The sequence below is a fragment of the Anabrus simplex genome, chromosome 2 (genome assembly GCF_040414725.1).
Source record: "Anabrus simplex isolate iqAnaSimp1 chromosome 2, ASM4041472v1, whole genome shotgun sequence".
NCBI lineage: Eukaryota > Metazoa > Arthropoda > Insecta > Orthoptera > Tettigoniidae > Anabrus > Anabrus simplex.
The window spans coordinates 376,305,581-376,328,240 of record NC_090266.1 but is presented as its reverse complement, the minus strand read 5'-3'; the positions used below and the strand labels follow the sequence as shown (position 1 = coordinate 376,328,240).

The 22,660-nt window shown below is 38.6% G+C and overlaps 1 protein-coding gene across 1 annotated transcript in view; it reads right to left on the bottom strand.

The window, feature by feature from the left end:
* LOC136863554 (calcineurin-binding protein cabin-1) overlaps positions 1-22,660 on the bottom strand; it is a 609,489-nt gene that overhangs the window by 535,982 nt on the left and 50,847 nt on the right. Inside the window, exon 3 of the mRNA XM_068225987.1 lies at positions 11,340-11,459. Coding sequence (XP_068082088.1) covers positions 11,340-11,459 — 120 coding nt within the window. The remainder of the gene's footprint in view (positions 1-11,339; positions 11,460-22,660) is intronic.

The following is a 22,660-nucleotide window of genomic DNA, read 5'->3' as shown; positions in this document are numbered from 1 at the left end:
GCCCCATTCACAATGCAAACGTACCGTAAACTCAACGACGTAACGTAACCGTAAAATTAACGTAAAATTTGTGGTATTCACAATGGAGGAACGTAACATTAACGTAAAGAGTAAACAGCAGCCAATCAAAACACTGCCATGTTATTTAGCACGGAAGTCAGGTTTTGGGCTATCTCGCAGTTTTATATTTCAATACCTAACTTAGATGGAATCAAACAACGTGGTAGCGGAATTCATATTACTTCAAACATCTATTGCTTTGCTCCTGGGAGCTGTGTAGGCCTACGGTACCTGAAAAGGCGATCTAAACAACGGTGCAAAAAAATGGGTTCATCCCTTAAATCAAAGAAGGTTATCTCAGGGCGATTTCGGTAATCTACTGTAAGAAATGACCCTCATCAGTTCGTTTAGGACATGCGGATGAAACCTGAACTGTTTGCCTTTCTTACGATTTGCTTCCCCTTTTCTAATAAAAAGAAATGTAAGGTCTCCTGTACCGACATCTATGACCCTGTCTATCACACCCCGATGAGATGTTTGGATCTATTTGTTTGGATGATATCGTTTTCGTAAACTAGTAGTCCGTCATAATGTTAAGAAATATACAGGGACACTTTTATTTATGACAGGGATTGTCTCTCGTCCGTTCGCCAGCGCTGAGAGCTTGTCTCCCGCCATTTACCGTCAGATTTCATTGCTACAGGATAATTATTTCCACCTATTATTTTTCGGTACAGCGTATTTGTAATTCTTTTTACTTCTATCATACATAGCCTATCCACAAAGATTATTTTGAAAGAGAATTACAAGTGTTTCGTCAAAAGAAGTCATTATATTGTGCACAACACACAATGTTTACCTCTGCTCTGATTGGCTGGTTCTTAAAGTTAACGTAAAATTAACCACAAGAGCTAGGAGTTTGCAATCCCTTAATTTTACGGACTCGCAGTTAAGTTTACGTCGGCGCATTGTGAATGGTTCCATTAGATAAGATGGCCGCTAACTTCTAAGTTAACGTTAATTTTAAGTTTACGTTACGTTACATTTGCATTGTGAATGGGGCTTTACAGACCCTGATGAATATGAAGAGATATCTAATCATGGAACTGTTTTTCATCTGGGTGTGGCTTGCAAGTTCAATGATTGGAAATCACAGGCTGCTGATGTATTGAAGCCTCCTTCTCAATAGTATTTTCCATTAGCTAAAACCAAAAGGATTATTATGAAGAAAACAGAGAAGGCACAAAATTCTGTTCGTGTAAAAGGTGAGGTATTTTACAATAATGATCTTGGAAAGTACCAAAGTCTGTATAACAGAGGAAAATCACTGGCTCAAATGACACCTCAAACAGTGATCAAAGGAATTACTCTTCCTGCCCCTAAAACAAAAGACATAAAAAATTTCCTGCAGAACCACTTTGGCCCAACATGGCAAGATCTTCCAGCACTGCAGTTTTATAAAACTGTAATATTAGCAAGTGAAACAGCTTTCCTTGGTCATGAGAGTTCCAAAACCACCTCCGAAGTCTGCATCAATAGTCCATGAGAAATGCCTGATATTGTATTATAAATTAGAGCAAATTGAAGACTTTCAACAACAATGTTACTTAGTATATGTGAACAGTACCTATCTTAATAATGATTCTATTAACATAAGTGACTATTATTGCTGATCATTTTCTTTTACTGTGTTCAAGATCTAAGTAAACTACAAACTTTTAGTGAGAAAAATCCTATTTTGTATTCTCCTCAGCTTTATGATGTTTTTCTTCATTTATTATTATCTCATTTATGCTGAAATGCTTTTTTTTATTGCAATAAAGAAAAGTAATTACAATGTCAATTTAATTTCATTTAATTGCCTTTTTTCACAAGAGTCTGGAATTTAAAAAGAATACAGTTTTACAAAAACAGACTGAAATTATACAAAATTGCAACAAAAGAAAAGCAGGTCAAAATTTAAATTAACAAAAAAGATGGGTTAATTATGAGTTACATTTCTCAAAACAGCAGAACTTAAATATTAAACCATTAAGGATATAACTGTGAAAAAAAACTTTTCTTACCATCATTGCTTTGTCTCTACAGGTTTATCATTCATAATGAAAAATATGCCTTGAGTGACTTGACCGGTTTTGATACCAGACGCCTCATTTGTTAATAACTATTCAAAAGTGCTGCATGATAAAAATGTGTCCATGGAACTGGCAAAGAAACTTGAGAACCAGGAACATAAAAGGAAACTTACTGAGGAACTTGGAGTTAACGTGAACAAACGTAAGGTGTTAAAACACAGCAGTAAATAAGGTAGGCCTAAAGCATACTTTACATTCATTTGTTCTGTAGCTTTTGCACCCATTTCCCTTGGCTGGCTTGATTACCTCCATTGACCTTCAAACATTAGCTTGATTCATTCCAGGAATATTCCAGCCCCACCTCCTCACCAATTCACTCTGCTCTGTAATATTCTTGTTAAAATGTTTGATTCCCTCGGAGCATAAGTTATGCTTTCATAGCTCTCATGCATAAGAACAAATTGAGAAATTTTACACCATAATTTATTTTTAAATGTTAAAAATAATGTTATAAAAATAAACCAAGTTTTGTAATCTTTTCGCATTATCCTGTGAAGTGAAATTGAAGAGACAGTGTTATCTGACTAAGTGAAATTTCTAAGTAATTAACTTGCTGTTTCATTTTGGGATTGTCCATTTATTGTAATAGAATATTGTACATCCAGTTAATTATATGTGATTGGTAGTGGTTGCCGACGTGTTTTTGTACGTACAACAGTGGTTTTCCCTATGATGTTACATATGTAATGTTAAATTACCGCCTTTGTAAGTGATATTTTCGCGTTAGCCAATCTCACCAATCCGGCTACTCCGGCCGCCATGGTTTTCTAAATATTTTCGTATCACAAATGATAAAATTTATACGATCTAGATGTACCACCCTCTAAAAGAGGGATCATAGCTGCAATATCTAGGCAACTGCCTACTGAAGTACAAAGGACGTTAATTGCGGCAAACGTCAAAACCGCAACAGAAGCCGAAATTACAGTCTGTCAATGGGATCAGACATCAAATCAAAGTGACCCAAGGATACGTCAAGCTGAAGCGATTCACACGGTGGATGTAACTGGAGACTGTAGCCCACCAGCGAAGGTCTGGATGAATACCGAGAGGCAGGATTCAGGAACCCAGACCATACCTCGAGAAGTCAGAAACGAAGAGAGGGAACCACAAAATAAAATCTGGAGACCAGGCGACCGGATGGAAGACAGGAGAAGAAAATGATTACAGCTGGAACAGAGGAGATCCAACAGGGAGAAATTACCCAAGTGGTCATAATGGTAGGACATACCGATATAGATATGGCAACTTCGCAGGTCAGAGAAGGCCGTATTACCAGTGGAATGAAAGGGAAGACAGAAATGGGAATAATCAAGGCAATTATTGCCCTAATTTCGAGCAGAGGGCCAGAGATTCGCAGACAGAAATGGAAAGGAAAATGAATTGATTGACCTAACGGAGAGACGAAAACTTGACATCCTGGGATAAAGTGAAGTAAAATGGAAAGAGAAAGGAATGAAGAAACTAAGAACGGAGTACACCTTGTACTGGATGGGTAACAGTAAAAAGAAAAGACTTTAGTGGGATTTGTAGTGAATCAGAATGTCGAACCAATAGCTGAAGTTGAGTATGTAAATGACAGAATTATAATAATGTACATACATGTAAACAAGGAACTACTGAAGATAATACAGGTGTACGTTCCATAGGCAGGATGTAGCGTGGAAGAAAAAGAAGAGTTCCTCAATGAATTGGAAACACACATTGTTGGAGATGGGATCAAGATAATGGACAATCTGAATGCTCATGTGGGAACTGATAGAATGGAATATGAGAATGTTCTGGGCCCACATGGGTATGGCAATAAAAATGAAGATGGAGAGAAACTGTTGGACTTTTGTATCACAAATAACCTCATAATAAGAAACACATGTTTTATGAAGAGGAATAGCCATAACATCAGCGGATATACTTGGGATGGACAGTATGGAACACTCATCGATTTTATAACAGACCAAGAATGGGGAAGATAACGTCATGAATATGAAGATAATCCCCAGTGAAAGTATGGAAGGTGATCATAGATTACTGATTGTGGAAATAAAACAAGTAAAAATCCCTAAAATTGTATTGAAGAAGAAACCAAAGATCAGGATTTGGGAATTGGAGAAGAGTGAGACATTTTAAGACAGACATTTGTGGAAGCAGCAATTGAGGTATGCAGGAAAACAAAAGCAAAGGTTAAGGGAAAGGAGACACGGTGGTGGACAGACAAAATAAAAAAGAAATAAAAGAAAGGAACAAGGTGAAGAAAGAAATGGACAAGGAAAAGCAAGAAACATATCAGAGGAATGAGAATAAGATAGAAAGGTTACATGTGGAATACAAAAGATTGAAACAAGTAAAGAGGAGTATCAAGGAAGAGAAATGTTGGGGAGAGTTTATCAACAAAATTGAGCAAGATAGGGTTTGTTTTTTTTTTTTTTTTTTTTTGCTAGGGGCTTTACGTCGCACCGACACAGATAGGTCTTATGGCGACGATGGGATAGGAAAGGCCTAGGAGTTGGAAGGAAGCGGCCGTGGCCTTAATTAAGGTACAGCCCCAGCATATGCCTGGTGTGAAAATGGGAAACCACGGAAAACCATTTTCAGGGCTGCCGATAGTGGGATTCGAACCTACTATCTCCCGGATGCAAGGTCACAGCCGCGCGCCTCTACACGCACGGCCAACTCGCCCGGTAAGAGCAAGATAGTGTATAGGCTTTTGGGCTTATGCCGTGTCAAGAAAATAAGGTGACATTCTTAACGTTTCGCAGAAAACTGTGCTCTGCATCCTCACAAGAAATCTCGACTGTCCACGAGAAAGGCTTCTTAAACAATGACACTTTGAATTTCAGAACGTTATAATAGAAGTGGAAATGGTACGTTCATTCACCCCAAGGACGTGGCACAACGCAAGCGTTCGAAGCGGAAGCTGACTGAACCATCAAAATCAGACTAAGCGGTTCACATGTAGTGTTTGCGTAACATATGGCAGGTGTAAAACATAGACATAAGCCTGGAATGAAACATCCGGCGACGAGGAACATACGAATTTGGAAAACACCGAGACAAAATAACAATAGTGAAGAGACAGGGAAGGGAACTACCTACGTAAATTCTTAATGGCTGGCAACCAGGTATTACTTAATTGATAGCCAGTGTCCCTGTTGAAATTGTTAGGATTTTTACATATTTCCACAGCTTCCCGTACAATCCTGGACCTGTAGTGTCTAGTGTGGGTAAGAGCTCAAGCATCTTGGAACATGACATCATGACCCGATGATAGAACGTGCTCAGCTATTGCCGATTTGTCAGGTTGGTTGAGACGAATATTACGTTCATGCTCCTTGATGTGGATACCAATGGACCGGCATGTTTGGCCGATTTATACTTTACCCCACATACAGGGAATTTCGTATACCCCAGGATGTAAAAGTGGGGACAATTTGTCCTTGATTTTACTCAGACTGTGAGCAATTTTAGTGGTGATACCGAACACGGTTTTTATATTTGTGTTTGCGGAGGACCTTGGCAATTCGATCTGTGGTGTTGTGAATGTAAGACAAGTAGGCAGTTCCCTTCACTTCTTTTGTTCTGTGAGCTTTGCTTGGTTGTTTCTCTGGGATGTAGGGCTCTATGAATCTGCAAACTGCTGTAACCACTACCCTTGAACGCAACTTTGAGTGTGTCCATCTCCATCTGGATATGTGATGGCTCACAAATTCATCTCGCCCTCTTGGCGAGTGTCGTGAGAATGCCTTGTTTTTGTGCTGGATGGTGGTGAGAATCTGCATGAAGGTAGTGATTTGTGTGGGTAGGCTTACGATAGACGGTATGTCCTAAGGAGCCGTCCGGTTTCTTTCTTACTAGAACATCCAAGAAAGGAAGGCATCCGTCCGACTCCATCTCCATAGTGAATTTTATTGACGGATGTTGCTGATTTAGGTGGTTTAGAAATAGATGAAGTTTCTCAGGACCTTCTGTCAAGACCACAAATGCATCATCAACATACCTCAACCATATCATAGGCTTGACGGGCGCCGAAGCAATAGCCTCTTCCTTAAAATGCTCCAGAAGGAAATTAGCCACTACGGGCGAAAGTGGAAGTCTCTTTGTACAAACAGATGGACGGAGTGGCTATGGGAAGTGAATGCTTTGGTATTTGCAGACTGATGTGGTGATTTGGGGAAAGGGAGAAAAGGAAGTACAAAGCAGACTGGATATTTGGAATGAAAATCTGAAGGAGTTTGGAATGGTAATTAGTAAAAAGAAAAGTGTAGTCGTGCACTGTGGAAAAGAGAAATACACAAGCCAAGTGAACATAGACGGAGAATGGTTAGAGAATGAAGAACAGTTTACATATCTGGGTAGTATTATTAATGGAAGTAATGAAATCAACCCTGAAATTAATAACAGACTAAGTAAAGGTACAACATTTTATCATCCACTCAGAGAGCTTTTTTGGGATGACAAAGTACCCCCAAGAGAACAAAATTAACATTATATAAACAGTATTTTATACCAATTGTAACATACGGACTAGAAAAGCTGGTAACTAATAAGAGACAAGATAGTAAGGTCCAAGCAGTAGAAATGAAATTTTTAAGAACATCGGTTAAAAGGACAAGAAGAGATAGAATTCAAAATATTAAAATCAGAGAAGAGTTAAATATAGAACTGTTAGTACAGAAGATACAGAAAGCAAGACTGAGATGGTTCGGACATGTAAAAAGAATGGGAAAGGAACGGGTAGCAAGAAGGGAATTGGAAAGAGAAGTTAAAGGAAACAGACCAGTCGGAAGACCGAGAAGGTGGATGGATCAGATTTGGAAGGACATTAGAGAAGCTGCATTGGATGTGGCAGAAGTAATAGAGCAGGAAAAGTGGAAGGACAGAAAGGAGTGGAGGAGGCTTGTTACCCGCACCCGGGCGACTGGAGTGGGACATTGACGATAAGAAAAAATCTTTTCTTAATAACAGATTATATGAGACTCATCTCGATATAATTTTCTTTCTTATGCTCATTGGAATATTTTTCAATCTTATGATGATTGTAGGCTACAACCCACGTTATCAAAAATCATCAGATTCCAGAGAAAAAGTTTACCCTTAACTATGGACGTACATTTTCAGCAACATCAACATGGACGTGAGGTCACAGAGACCGCATCAAAATTCATGTGACTATGGAAGGGACGGTTAATGAGAGAAATTGCTAGCTGTTTTCATTTGAATACTTACACTTTATTCAACCCAAAACCACAACAACATTTTCCATTTGTTAATTTGTAGAACCCTCATACCTTCAGATTACAGTCGCAACAATTTTCGTTACTCAGAATGCACTGTTCCATTAAACACACACATCCTTTACACTATCAGAAAAATGGACCCTAACTTGGGTATTCAAGATGTTTGATAAGCACTGCACTGAAAATTAACCACAAGAGACTGATCTCTTGTTGGGGTGGAAATTGCAAGCACTGAACTTGGCCCTCAACGTTACTCTCAACACAAAGCAGATAATTGCTCTGGATTCAAACATTTTTAATATCTGTTAATTGTTTTATCCTAAATATAAAGGATTACTATGTATTGGAAAGGTGATTTTCATTAATGTATCAACATCTTATTCAAAAATGGCTGCACAAAATAGGAAGATCCTTCTTTCCATCGACCGTTGTCCTGCACATCCCATGCCTGCTAACTGCACAAGCAAACTACAACCTATGGATTTAGGGGTTATTCACTCCTTTAAGTCACTTTATAGGAAGAACCTGGTGCAGCAAATTTTATTCCTTATGGATGCTGGAAAGGATCCATTATTTAAAGTTTCAATCCTGGATGCGCTTCACTTTATTGCAAAGTCTTGTTTCTTGTAAGCAGGATTTTTCAAGAATCATCCCGAATCTCAGCTGCAAGAAGAAGAAGAAGAAGAAGATCTCCTATCTGATGTATGGAGAATGTTGCAGACAAACTGCACTACTGAAGATTTTCTTTGGGTAGATGATTCTGTGATCACTGCCGAGGAAAGAAGTGTGGAGGAGTTGGTTGCTGAGCAAACAGCAGGAGAGTCTTCCACCAGTGACAGTGATGAAGCAGAGGAAGACAGTGAAGTGATGCCTACCAGTGCTGGTGCAAGTGGAGCAGTGGATGTTTTACAGAGGTATCTGTCATCTGTAGAGGGGGGTGAAAATAATTTTCATAACCTTTATGAGGTTGAAAAACAAATAGAGGTCATAAGAAATAAGAAGTGTACACAGAGATCGATTCTGGACTATTTTAGTAGGAAGCAGTGATTGTGTGGTTTTCCTTCTGGAATAAATTTGTGTTAATGTTGTAAACATAGGTACAATAGTAGTAATTAAAATGTTTCATGCAGAGAAAATGTTACATCTTAGATAATTCTATAGCCATTCTAAGAAAGTAACTACTACTGTATATTAAAAGAATATATTATACAAATTTTTAACCACCTACCAGTAACCTTCTACTGGGCGAAGGATGAGCAGAATTACAAAAGCAGTGTAGTCAACAGTAAACACATTACAGTAATTAACTTACATGGACCTTTATTTGAGATAAGTACAGTAAATCAATTGAGATTGAAATACTCTATAAATTAATAACATGCATTTGTATAACATTTACATCCTTTTCCAGAGCATTTTTACATATACCTGTTCAAGTTGTTTACCACGATTTACACTTTCCCCCCCTTTTACACCAGTATTCCTTGGTCTCTTGAAAAGTGTAAAAGAGGGGTATTAACTGTATTTTGGATACAGAACAGATTCCAAAAGAGTGGAAGAATGTGCTCATTCACCCTTTACACAAGAAAGGGGACAAAAAGAACACTTAATAATTACAGAGGAATCTCACTTCTCCCCATCGCATATAAGATACTTTTAAAAGCACTCCAGCATAGAGTGGAGCCTCATCTGGACAAGCAGCTAGGTGAATACCAAGCAGGATTTCGAAAAGGACGGTCATATGCAGAACAAATATTCATCTTGAAATCGCTGATAAAGATAAGGGCGATGAGACGAAAGAGGTTGGTCATGACCTTTGTAGATTTCAAGAAAGCATACGATTCTGTAGACCGTACAACACTTATCAATATTCTCAAGGAATTCGGATTAGATGATAAATCCATAGTTCTGATACACCAGACTCTCACAGACATAATACTCCAGAGTAAAATTTACGGGGGAGCTCTCAGAGAAGTTTGAGATCAAAACAGGGCTCAGACAGGGGGATGGCCTCTCCCCACTACTTTTCAACTGCGTGCTGGAGGGAGTCGTCCAGGAATGGAGGAAGGAATTGGCTAAGAGAGACTATCAAAATAGAGTGAGAATTGGTTGTAAAGCTACCGGTATTACAGTTGATTGCCTGGCATTTGCTGATGATGATGATGTGGTCTTTGAAGACCATCTTCAAAAGGCAGCAAAACAGATTGAAGTACTCCAAGAAGTAGCTGCTAAGACTGGTCTAAAGATCTTGTTCGAGAAAACTAAATACATGGACTCCGAGAAGACTGATCCTACCAGTAAGATAGTGACACCATATGGAGATGTTGAGAGAACTACAAAATTCAAAGAGCTAGGAAGATGGAATTGGCTTTTAAACTGAGTCAGGATAAATACAACTCCAAATCTCTCCCTTTTGAGGCAAAACTGAGACACTGCAGCACAGTAGTTACACCAGCATGTGTCTATGCAGCGGAGACACTTTCTAAGATAGAAGGCCCCTTAATTGAGAAAAAAGAAACAACATTCCTCAGGAAGATCTTAGGACCAAAGAAAGTCACTGGAGAATTCACGTCCCATCTAAGGTCCAACAAGGAAATATACGAGAGGACTGAGAAGATAAGCACCAAAATGAGGAGGAGACTGACATTTTATGAACATTTGAAGACAATGAACCCAGACACACTGGCATATAAATGAATTATTCTTCACGAAAAATGGAAAACTCATCCCCGCTGGTTGAACGAAGTGCGTAAAGATCTCAAGAAAGGAGGTATCATGCCCACAGAAATTCAAAATAGAAATATCTTCAGACAGAAAGTTGCGGAACTGAGGGATAATTCAGAGAAATGACCTGCTAAAACACGGAACATCTCGGTGGAAGAACGACAAAGGAGGAGCCAAAGGTTAAAGAACCTTTGGAGAGAATGTAAAGAGAAGGGTATTACCTTTAAGAAGAAAAGTACCAGGTACCTGGTGTATTCGTACCCCAAAGTTGGCTGTATTGAAAGAAAGAAAGAAAGAAAGAAAGAAAGAAAGAAAGAAAGAAAGAAAGAAAGAAGTTACAACACTATTGTACTTCGATTCATTTTTAAAAACTTCTTCTCAAGTTCCATAAAATGTACGAAATTCTATTGTGTTATATTATCCAATGTTGCAGAAAGAATTGCTAAAGGCAGAATTAGAAGTGATTTTAAACAGACAGATTTTCGGCAAGTCAAAGGAGTTCTACTAATACCCGTTCTTATTTTAGAAAATAATCTCAAATCAATGTTCAAAGAAACTAACACCCACGTCCACAGACGAAGCAGAGCGCTGTTTCTTGACAGTGGCTCGTATTAAGACATTTCTACATGATACAATGACCGAAGATCACCTCTCCGCTCTGGCAAGGATTTCTATTGTGAAAGACCTCATTTAAGATATGCCTGACTTTGACAATAAAGTCATTTCCAAGCAATAACACCGCCATCATTGAACAATGCACAGGCCCTACCGCATTCTTCGTTTGTATGGCCAAGGTGAGAAGACTGTACTTCATTCGTCTTGATACAGGCAATAGACTCAGTAGTAGGCCTATCGGTAGGTAGAGTCATTTGAATGGACTTACGGATTATCTGGCCAGCCAACGGTAGTTCATTTGATAATGTATATGGTGCTGTGAACATATTCAGGTAGACTTCAGTAACAGTAGAAACACTTAAACAGTTCAAGATACTTGAGTGAGTAAGAATCCTTCTTCGAATGGACACTAACATTTCATTCACTGAAAAAGTCAGTGAAGTAAGTGACTAATGATCAAATATTTAACATTGTATAATGTGTATCTGGGTATGCATTTGTTTACTTGTTTGTGTTTAGTAAGACCATAAATTTGTGAAAAAGGTAGTGCCCCTCCGCCAGTCCCCCTCAGCAGCCGCTACTGCGAACAATATAAGACAAGTAACCGATAAGCATTTTAATAAATACTCACCTCCAAATAATGATGTAAAGCTTCTTCTTTGTCATGCTGTTCCAGGATTGCTCCCATATTCTTCAAACATGAATATTTCAATACAACTGATGGCTGGCCAGAACAATCTTCTTTGCTAACCTGCAACAAAATGACGGTCTGTAAAAATAAAATCCACTTTGAACAAAAATTTGTATCTAATCTGGCCATAAGAACTCTTATTAGGCATCTGGCAAGCCTTTACTGGTGACAGCCAGCAAAATACATTACATACATACATACATTATCATTATAGACTGTTATGCCTTTCAGCATTCAGTCTGCAAGCCTCTGTGAATTTAATAAACGTCGCCACAATCCTCGATTTGCAACTAGTGTTGTGGCCTCATTTAGCTCTATACCTCTTTTCTTTAAATCGTTAGAAACTGATTCTAACCATCGTCGTCTTTGTCTACCTCTACTTCCCTTACCCTCCATAACAGAGTCCATTATTCTCCTAGGTAACTTATCCTCCTCCATTCGCCTCACATGACCCCACCACCGAAGCCGGTTTATGCGTACAGCTTCATCCATCGAATTCATTCCTAAATTAGCTTTCACCTCCTCATTCCAAGTACCCTCCTGCCATTGTTCCCACCTGTTTGTACCAGCAATCATTCTTGCTACTTTCATGTCTGTTACTTCTAACTTATGAATAAAATATCCTGAGTCCACCCAGCTTTCACTCCCGTAAAGCAAAGTTGGTCTGAAAACAGACCGATGTAAAGATAGTTTCATCTGGGAGCTGACTTCCTTCTTACAGAACAGTGTTGATCGCAACTGCGAGCTCACTGCATTAGCTTTACAACACCTTGATTCAATCTCACTTACTATATTACCATCCTGGGAGAACACACAACCTAAATATTTGAAATTATCGACCTGTTCTAGCTTTGTATCACCAATCTGACATTCTATTCTGTTGAATTTCTTACCTACTGAAATCAATTTAGCCGTCGAGAGCCTAATTTTCATACCATACTCATTACACATATTTTCAAGTTCCAAGTTATTAGACTGCAGGCTTTCCGCACAATCTGTCATTAAGACCAAGTCGTCAGCATAGGCCAGGCTGCTTACTACATTCCACCTATCTGAATACCTCCCTGCCATTTTATACCTTTCAGTAGATGATGCATGTAAACTACGAACAGCAAAGGTGAAAGATTACAGCCTTGTCCAACCCCTGTAAGTACCATGAACCAAGACCTCATTCTATCATCAATTCTTACTGAAGCCCAATTGTTAACATAAATGCCTTTGATTGATTTTAACAATCTACTTTTAATTCCATATTCCCCCAATATAGAGAACATATTTTCCCTCGGTACCCTGTCATATGCTTTCTCTAGATCTATGAAAACAAACACAACTGCCTATTCCTCATGTAGCATTTTTCAATTACCTGGCACATGCTGAAAATCTGATCCTGACAGCCCCTCTGTCGTCTGAAACCACACTGGTTTTCATCCAACTTCCTCTCAACGACTGATCGCACCCTCCCTCCCTTCCAAGATGCCAGTGAATACTTTGCCTGGTATACTAATCAATGACATACCTCGATAGTTGTCGCAATCCTTCCTGTTCCCTTGCTTATAGATAGGTGCAATTACTATTTTTGTCCAATCTGAAGGTACCTTACCAACACTCCATGTTAATCTTACTACTCTATGATGCCATTTCATCCCTGCCTTCCCACTATACTTCACCATTTCAGGTCTAATTTCATCTATTCCTGCTGCTTTATGACAATGGATTTTATTTACCATCCTTTCCACTTCCTCAAGCGTAATTTCACCAACATTTTCCTCCTCCTCCTGAGCTTGGCTGTTCGCAACACCACCAGGATGATTTCCTTTTACATTGAGAAGATGTTCAAAATATTCCCTCCACCTCTCCAGTGATTCCCTGGGATCTATTATGAGTTCACCTGAATTACTCAAAAGACTGTTCATTTCCTTTTTCCCTCCCTTCCTAAGATTCTTTATTACTGTCCAGAAAGGTTTCCCTGCTGCCTGACCTAGCCTTTCCAGGTTATTACCAAATCTTCCCATGACTTCTTTTTGGATTCAACAATTACTTGTTTCGCTCAGTTTCTTTCATCTACGTACAAATCCCTGTCTGCCTCGGCCCTTGTTTGGAGCCATTTCTGATAAGCTTTCTTTTTACGTTTACAGGCTGCTCTCACTTCATCATTCCACCAAGATGTTTGCCTTTTCCCATCTTTACACACAGTTGTTCCTAGGCATTCCCTTGCTGTTTCTACTACAGCATCCCTGTATGCCACCCATTCACTTTCTATATCCTGAACCTGCTTACTGTCTACTGTTCGAAACTTCTCACTAATCATATCCATATACTTCCGTCTAATTTCCTCGTCCTGGAGATTTTCTACCCTTATTTGTTTGCAGACAGATTTCACTTTCTCTCCCCTAGGCCTAGAGATACTTAGTTCACTACAGATCAGATAGTGGTCTGTATCATCGAAAAATCTGCAAAAAACTTGTACATTCGTAACAGATTTCCAGAATTCAAAGTCTGTTAAGATATATTCTATTATGGATCTGGTACCCCTAGCCTCCCATGTGTAGCGGTGAATAGCCTTATGCTTGAAGAATGTATTCGTAACTGCTAAACCCATACTAGCACAGAAGTCCAGCAAACACTTCCCATTCCCATTAGCTTTCATATCTTCCCCACATTTACCAATCACCCTTTCGTATCCTTCAGTTCTATTCCCAACTCTCGCATTGAAATCACCCATTTACACTATTCTATCCTTGCTGTTGACCCTGACCACGATGTCACTCAATTCTTCATAAAACTTGTCAACTTCATCCTCATTTGCACCCTCACATGGTGAATACACAGAGAGAATTCTAGTCCTGATTCCTCCAACTGACAAATCTACCCACATCATTCACACATTTACGTGCCTAACAGAAACTATGTTGCGTGCAATGGTATTCCTGATAAAGAGCCCTACCTCAGACTCTGCCTTTCCCTTTCTAACACCCGTCAAGTACACTTTATAATCTCCTATCTCTTCCTTTTCATCTCCCCATACCCGAATATCATTTACTCCTAGCACATCCGGATGCATCCTCTTTGCTGACTCAGCCAGTTCTACTGTCTTCCATAAGCCCCATTAATATTGACAGCTCCCTATCTAGTTCCATTTCATTCGCCAAGTTGTTTCCAAGAAGTCCCTCGCCTTGTTAAATGGGAGTGGGACTCCTTTACTCCCATAAGTCCGAGGCTTGCTTAAAATGTTCTGAGCTTGGTAAATTCATGAAGCAGGATGCTACCCTACTTGCACATAGTCCAAGTGAGGATCTCTCCTCTAGCGGGTTATGGACCACTGGTGAATTGTATAGTCCTAGCCGCCTGAGCACAAGAGGGCCATGACTCAGAATTCGAGATGCCCCCTCCCATTCCATAGCAACTGGTATTGAGACTCTCAGGACCACTTACTAGGCCACTCAGCCGTTGCCCATGGTTCACGAACTAGGACGTGACTAGAGTAACCCACACCATGAACCAAATTACTTTCTGTAAATGGAGTGATCTATACCCGATGTCTTTCACTCTGTCGAAACTAATGCGGTTTAAATAATATTAGAAAATACCTGAAAAAGAAATAGTTTAATAATTTTTTATTCAACTATACGGTAATATTCTATTAAATGTTATTTTCTTTAGATATTTTCTCATTTTATTTAAACTGCATTACTTAATCTGTAACTGTGAGGTTTTAAACCAAATCTAAACTGAAAAGAAGGGGTTTCCACATTTGGAAAAAAGTAAACATGGTGATGCAATATGTTACCTCAGTGGTAGTAACAAAACTAGTGAACTTATTGTCATTGTGTACGACCGTCAGAGATCAGGTTTTTTTTCTTCTTTACTTAACTTCTGTGTTGATTAATGGAACTGTAGCTCTTTAGAGAATGGAAATGCCTCCAAACAAAACACATAAAGTGATCCATTTTGGGAGCAGAAATATCATATAAAATGTTCTAAAATTCTGTAAGCATTCCATTAGAAAAAGTTATGGAAAGAACTGCTAAGGCTGCTCTTAGAAGTGAACAGACAATGCAGAACATTAGGCAGTATGAAAAAGCGAATATGGACGGAAATCAATCCTAACACCAGATAAATATCAACCACGTGCAAAGAAGACAAAATTTGATTGGGATAAAAGTGTTGCACACCGAACTTTGAGTGATACAAAGTATGCAGAGAAATTTCTATCCCTGTAAAAGAAAACATACCATTTTCAGGGAAATGAGAAACACTTTGGTGGAGGACTGGATCAACATGTTTAACAGGTCATAAAATTGACCACAGAAGAAACTTGAAGACTGACACTACGACATCATAATTAAGGTGTCATCTATACACATAAAAGAACTTGTCCTGACTGACTGATTGATTGATTGATTGATTGATTCATCATCGCCGAGTCAAAACCACTAAATATAAAGAAATGAAATTTTGGGGATACATTCATATTAAGATGCAGGTGCTCGCTAAGAGAGGATTTTTAGATATTCCGTCACTAAGGGGGTGAAAAGCGGGGTGAAATATTATAATGAGTGTATCTATATCTCAAACCTTAAAAGTTTACAGATGTAAAAATTGGTATTTAGAATCTCCTTTAAAAATAAAGAAACATGTATTTTTTTGTTTTTGGAAAATCCCAATAGGAAGGGTGGAAAAGGGTGGAAAAGTAGTTGAATGCCTTTAATGAGGATACTTATATCTCAGAAACTGAAGATATTACAGACCTGAAAATTGGTATTTGGAATCTCCTGTAAATGTAAAGAAACATAGGTGATTTGTTTTTGGAAACTCCACTTAAGGGGAACTAAAAGGGGGGGTGAAATTTTAAAATGAGTTCTACAGTATATCTCAAAAACTTAACATGTTACCGAAGTGAAAAATAGTATTTTTTATCTCTATTAAAAATAAACATGTATTTTTTTGTTTTCTGAAAAACCACTTGGTTGGAGGGGTAAAAGTCACTGAAAATGGGGTGAATTCTTTTAATTACGATACTGATATCTCAAAAGCCGAAGATGTTACAGACGTAAAATTTGGTATTTGCAATTTCCTTTAAAAATAAAGGAATACTTTTTTTTGTTTTGTTTTTCGGAAATCCACCTAAAGGGAGGAGAGAAATTGAATTAATTGAACTGTTGAATTGAATTGAATTATTTGTACGAGGATACTATTATCTCAAAAACGAAAGATTTTGCAGACGTGAAAATTGGTATACGGAATCTGCTTTAAAACTAAACAAATACGTATTCTCGGAAAATCCAATGAAAGGGGGGGGGGATGAAAAATTGAAAAATTAATTGAATTAATTGTATGAGGATACTTACATCTAATAAAAACTAAAGTTGTTACAGACGTAAAAATTGATATCTGGATCTCCTTTAAAAACAAAGAAAACAGCGTTTTGGGGCAAAATCATTTTAGGGGCGGGGGTGAAAAGGAGTTGAATTCCTTTTGTGTAGACACATATCTCAAAACTGAAGATGTTAGAGTCATGAAAATTGGTATATAGAATATCCTTTACTATTAGGGAGATAAGTAGTTTTAACGGGCAATCACTTAGGGGGCGTGGGGGGAAGGGGGAGAGTGAAAGGAAGTGAAAAAATTATTTTTTTTATGGGGATACTTACATCTCAGAACTGATCACACTGGTCACACTGTCGGCAATGACAATGGCAGAGGATGTAATTTACCACCAAGTAGTTGTTTTGCATTAAGCTGTGGGTTCTAGACCATCATTAATAATAATAATAATAATGTTCTGGATCGTCGTCAAAATGTGCGGATCGGCTGGAAACGGGTCCTGGCCGGGTAATGACTACGACTGCAGTCCGGCCGCGGGTTCAGTGCCGCCAAGGCACCCAAGAATTCAGTTGCAGCAGTGCATCCCATATTAAATTCTGCTACAGCATTACAAACAGCAATACTCACTTTTCTGCGAGATGAAAATCTCTTTCGGACACTTCCGCCAGATTAGAGAATGCAAACACATTCTGATTTTGTGTTGCTCCTCAAACACATCGAGACAATAACTCATCAGAAGCCAGCCTCTGATAGACTGGAATTATTTTTAGTACTAATGGTTCTGATAACTTGATGGACATTTTATCATGGCTGTGCGGCTTTATGCCTTGTGCCATACTTTTATTATAGAAACACCAGGAATCAGAGCCTTTGGGACATTTGCCATGCTGTGGTTTCACATCTGTTGACATGCAATGACAGAGTGGCATATATGGCTCTTTACTTATGGTAACGCATTAGAATATGTAAGGTAAAAATATGCATGTATAAGCACTATGCATCAAACAAATCCTGAATTGATTTTTAAAATATTGTTTTATTTTAGTATTTATATTCATTACGTAGTACTACTAGTAATAGTTTTCATCAGTGCTACTAGATAGCAGACCAATACAGTCTCCTGACATGCGGCGGGAAGAAATTTGACTTAAATAGCTTGAAAATTAGAGAAAATACACTAGCTGGGCAAATCTATCAGAAGAGGGCATTTAATGGTCCACACACCGGACATTTAAAACCTGTGGTAGACCTTTAAAAATGGTGGAGTGCCGAAAAAAATATCACTAATCATTCCGCAGAAGTTAGAGGTGTATTTATAATGAAAAATCAGAAAATCGATTTTTCGACAATTTTTAGCTAAAATTCACTCCCCGTGTCCCTTAAACAGCAAGCTAACAAATTGAGATCGTAACTTCACAGCTAGTCAGGGTTGGTTGGAAAAGTGGAAAGTTCGACATGACATATGCCAGCTTTCAGTGACTGGTGAAAGTTTGTCAGGGGATAAAGTCGCTGCTGACAGTTTCATAAAGGAATTTCAGGCCGTTATTTACTCCGATAACTTTATGCCAGATCAGATATATAACACTGATGAATCTGGGTTGTTTTATCGCATGCTAACAAATAAGACACTAAATTACATGAATCGGCAAGAGGTTATAAAAGAAGTAAAGATCGCATTACAATTATGGCATGCGCCAATGTATCTAGGGGTCATAAATTTCCTCTCCTGTTAATAGGGAAATCAAAATATCCCCATGATCTTAAAAACGTGAATCCATCTGCCTTGCCAGTGTCTTACACATCCCAAAAGAATGTATGGATAGTCAGTGGAATTTTCAATAACTGATTCCAAGAAGACTTCGTGCCGAACGTAAAAAGGTTTCTAACAAACAAGATTTGCCACCGAAGGCCATTTTGTTCAATGACAATGCGCCGTCAAATCTGTTGCTACCAATGGACCAGGGTGTATTGGAAAACATCAAGCGGTTACATAGGACGCAGCTGCTCAGTAAACCGATGGAAGAAAAGGGGGAATATGGTGCAATTTTGGTAAGGAAATCAATAAATATGAAAGACATTATTTATATGATTGCATCTGCATGGGATCAAGTTAGTGAAATGACAATTAAAAATGTCTTGGAAACGTGTATGGCCTTCTATCTGTGAATCTACCACCAAGGTTAGTGAAGTTGTGGACTCTTCTGAGTTCCTTGACATATCTGCACACATTCCCGGATGCTCGGACGTAGAAGAGAACGTAAATGACTAGCAGGAAAATGACTGTAATTCAGGCTATGGCATAATGACAGATGAAGAAATTATTGCCTCTTATTCATCAGCAGGTAATGACAAGAGTGATGGTAAATTTGAAAATGAAACCAGCGCTCCATCAGAAGAAACAATGACTCATGGAGAGGCAACAATGCAGCTGGATAAACTGATGGCCTATTTAGAATCCCAGACTGAAACCACACCGGCAGAACTGATGTTAGTAAAACGTCTGATCGTGCTGCATGCAAACACTATACAAATGTAAAACAGAAAAAACTCAAACATAATTTTAGTGCATAAAACAGAGTCGTAAATGTAAGAAAAGTGTTCTTATATTTTTTTGCACAATTGAAAGGGGTATTATTATACTTATGTTAAAAGATGATGTAGAGGCACGCGGCTGTGAGCTTGCATCCGGGAGATAGTAGGTTCCAATCCCACTATCGGCAGCCCTGAAGATGGTTTTCCGTGGTTTCCCATTTTCACACCAGGCAAATGCTGGGGCTGTACCTTAATTAAGGCCACGGCCGCTTCCTTCCAACTCCTAGTCCATTCCTATCCCATCGTCGCCATAAGACCTATCTGTGTCGGTGCAACGTAAAACCCCTAGCAAAAAAAAAGAGATGATGTAACAGGTACTGTATTTCCTTTTTAGATCTTTCCGGATTATCCGGATTTTTGATAATCCGGATCAGTTCCGGTCCAACTTTATCTGGATAAACGAGGTTCTTGTATACTTTTAGTTATATTTATTTAACACTAGCAAGATACCCGTGCTTCGCTACGGTATTATACTGAAATTTATAATTGAATGCTTATCGTTTTATATATAACCCGCCAATATTCGCAATCAGACTAGTTTTCTGAGAGATTCCACCAAAATTCGCGATCTGACTCGTTTTCTGAGAGATTACGGCAACGTTCCTCCCATTTTTCAATGTTTTTTCCAGCAATCGATTTCGTACTTCCCGGCCTAGGTCCAGGTATTCCACCCGGTCAGTTGGGTCCCCAAATCTTTGCCATCTTTTCCTATAAGCAATTTTAATGTGGATCAAATCCTTGAGGACATCTGGGGTGGTGTCGTCTTGTGTGCCTTGGCGGTACTGAACCCGCGGCTGGACTGCATTCGTAGTCATTACCCGTCCAGGACCCATTGCCAGCGCGGTCCGCACATTTTGACGACGGTCGAGATTATTATTACTATTATTATTAGGGTGGGTGAAATTAGGTATTATTATTATTATTATTATTATTATTATTATTGATGTTCTGGACCCCACAGCAAGATGCATGACCGCTACTTGGCGGTAAATTGCATCTGCTGCCATTGTCATTGATGACAGACCAGCATCATTGTCGCTCGTAGGCAAGTGCGCAGGATTTCTGGTGATACGAATGACATATTTCCGCGCATTATTGACCTTATTATAGAGGTGAACAATTGCACGGTCAATCTCATTCCTATCGTTTATTTCAAATGTGCTTAAAGTTTTATTTATATGCCAGGAGAATCTACTGTAATCTAAGAAGGTTCTCCAAAGGAAAAGATGGCTCTTGAAAACGAACCCAGGAAAGATTAAAAATGATCTGTTTATGATCAGAATAAGTACACTGAAAATCCACAGCTGGTTTCCAGTCATTCAACCGGGTCAGGAATGGAATGAATAAGCCCCCAGCTAGTGGTGAGGATAGGAATTGTGCCGGCTGCCGAAGCCTGTCGCACTCCTCTGGGGCAATGATTAATGAATGACAAATGAAATGAAAGTGTTGCTATAATGAATGATGACAGGGAAAACCGGAGTACCCAGAGAAAAACCTGTCCCGCCTCCTCTTTGTCCTGCACAAATATCACATGGAGTGACCGGGATTTGAACACAGAACCCAGCGGTGAGCGGCAGGCGCGCTGCTGCCTGAGCCACGGAGGCTCCTTATAAGTACATTATGAACAGTAAAATCAATTGGTCTCACCTCCTTTTTCACTCCACTGCAGTTAAGTTGATTTACCCCCCCCCCCCCCCAAAAAAAAGAAGGCGTTTCTGTATGTTTAAAGGAGATTCCAAATACACATGTTCACATGTGTTACCTCCAGTTTTGAGATATAAGTATTCCCATAAAAATAATTCACTTTTTTCACTTACTTCCACCCCCCCCCCCCCCTCCTTAAGTGAATTTTCCGGCAAAAAATATTTGTTTCTTTAATAGTAAAGGATCTTCTAAATACCGATTATCTTCAGTTTTTGAGATATGTGTCCTAATGAAATGAATTCAACTCCTTCTCACCCCCACCCCCAAAGATGATCCCCCCCACTAAAACGCGTCGTTTTACTTTTAAAGAAGATCTAAATACCAATTTTCACATCTGTAACAACTTTAGTTTTTTATTAGATGTAAGTATCCTCATACAATTAATAAAATTAATTTTTCAATTTTTTCACCTTCATTGGATTTTCCGAGAATACCCGTTTCTTTACATTAACAGGAGATTCCAAATACCAGCTTTTATGGCTGTAACATTTTATGTTTCTGAGATATACTGTAGATATAGTCTTTCTTTAGATTTTCCAAAAAACAAAAACAAAATTATGTTTCTGTATTTTTAAAGGAGATCCCATATACTAATTGTTAGGTCTGTAATATCTTCAGTTTCTGAGATATAAGTATCCTCATTAAAGACATTCAACCCCTTATTCACACTTTTCACCCCTAAGATTGGAATTTACAGAAAACAAAAAAATACGTGTTATTTTATTTTTAAAGGAGATCCCAAATACCGATTTTCAGGTCTGTAACATCTTCTGTTTCTGAGATAGAAGGATCCTTATTAAAGGCTTTCAACCCTTTTTCACCCATTTTCAACCCTCCTATTGGGATTTTCCAGGAAAAAATATGTGTTTCTTTATTTTTAAAGGTGATTCTAAGTACCAATTTTTACATCTGTAAACTTTTAAAGTTTTGAGATATAGATACACTAATTTTAAAAATTCAACCCCCTTTCAAACCTCCACTATTTGGATTTTCCAAAAACAAAAAGTACATGTTTCTTTATGTTTAAAGGAGATCCCAAATACCTTTTTTCAGGTCTGTAATATATTCGGATTCTGAGATATAAGTCTCCTCATAAAAAGTGTTCAACCCATTTTCTGGACCTTTTCACCCCCCTTCATGGGATTTTCCGAAAACAAAAAAATATGCGTTTCTTTATTTTTAGAGGAGATCCCAAATACCAATTTTTATTACTCTAAACCTTTAAGTTTTGGAGATATTGATATCCTCATTTTAAAAATTAACCCCCCTTCTCACCCCCTTAGCGACGGAATATCCAAAAATCCTCCCTTAGAGAGCACCTACATGTTAATATGAATGTATCCCCAAAATTTTATTTCCCTATGTCCAGTAGTTTCGGCTCGGCGATGATGAATCAGGACGAGTTATTTTATATATATAGATTCAGCTGTCTGAAGGGAAGTTTGTTGGGCAACCTTCGTTTGGTGGTAATGGAATTTACCAGAAATGTGCTGTCACGGCTGGCAAGCGAAAGGTTCTATAGATATACCTGGAACAACATGAGCCCATATGAGATGCCAAATGTGTGATTCATTGTTCGTGAGGAAGGAACAAATAGCTACTTCTCTGTCTCCCCCTCGCCTTCCCGATAGACAATGTTC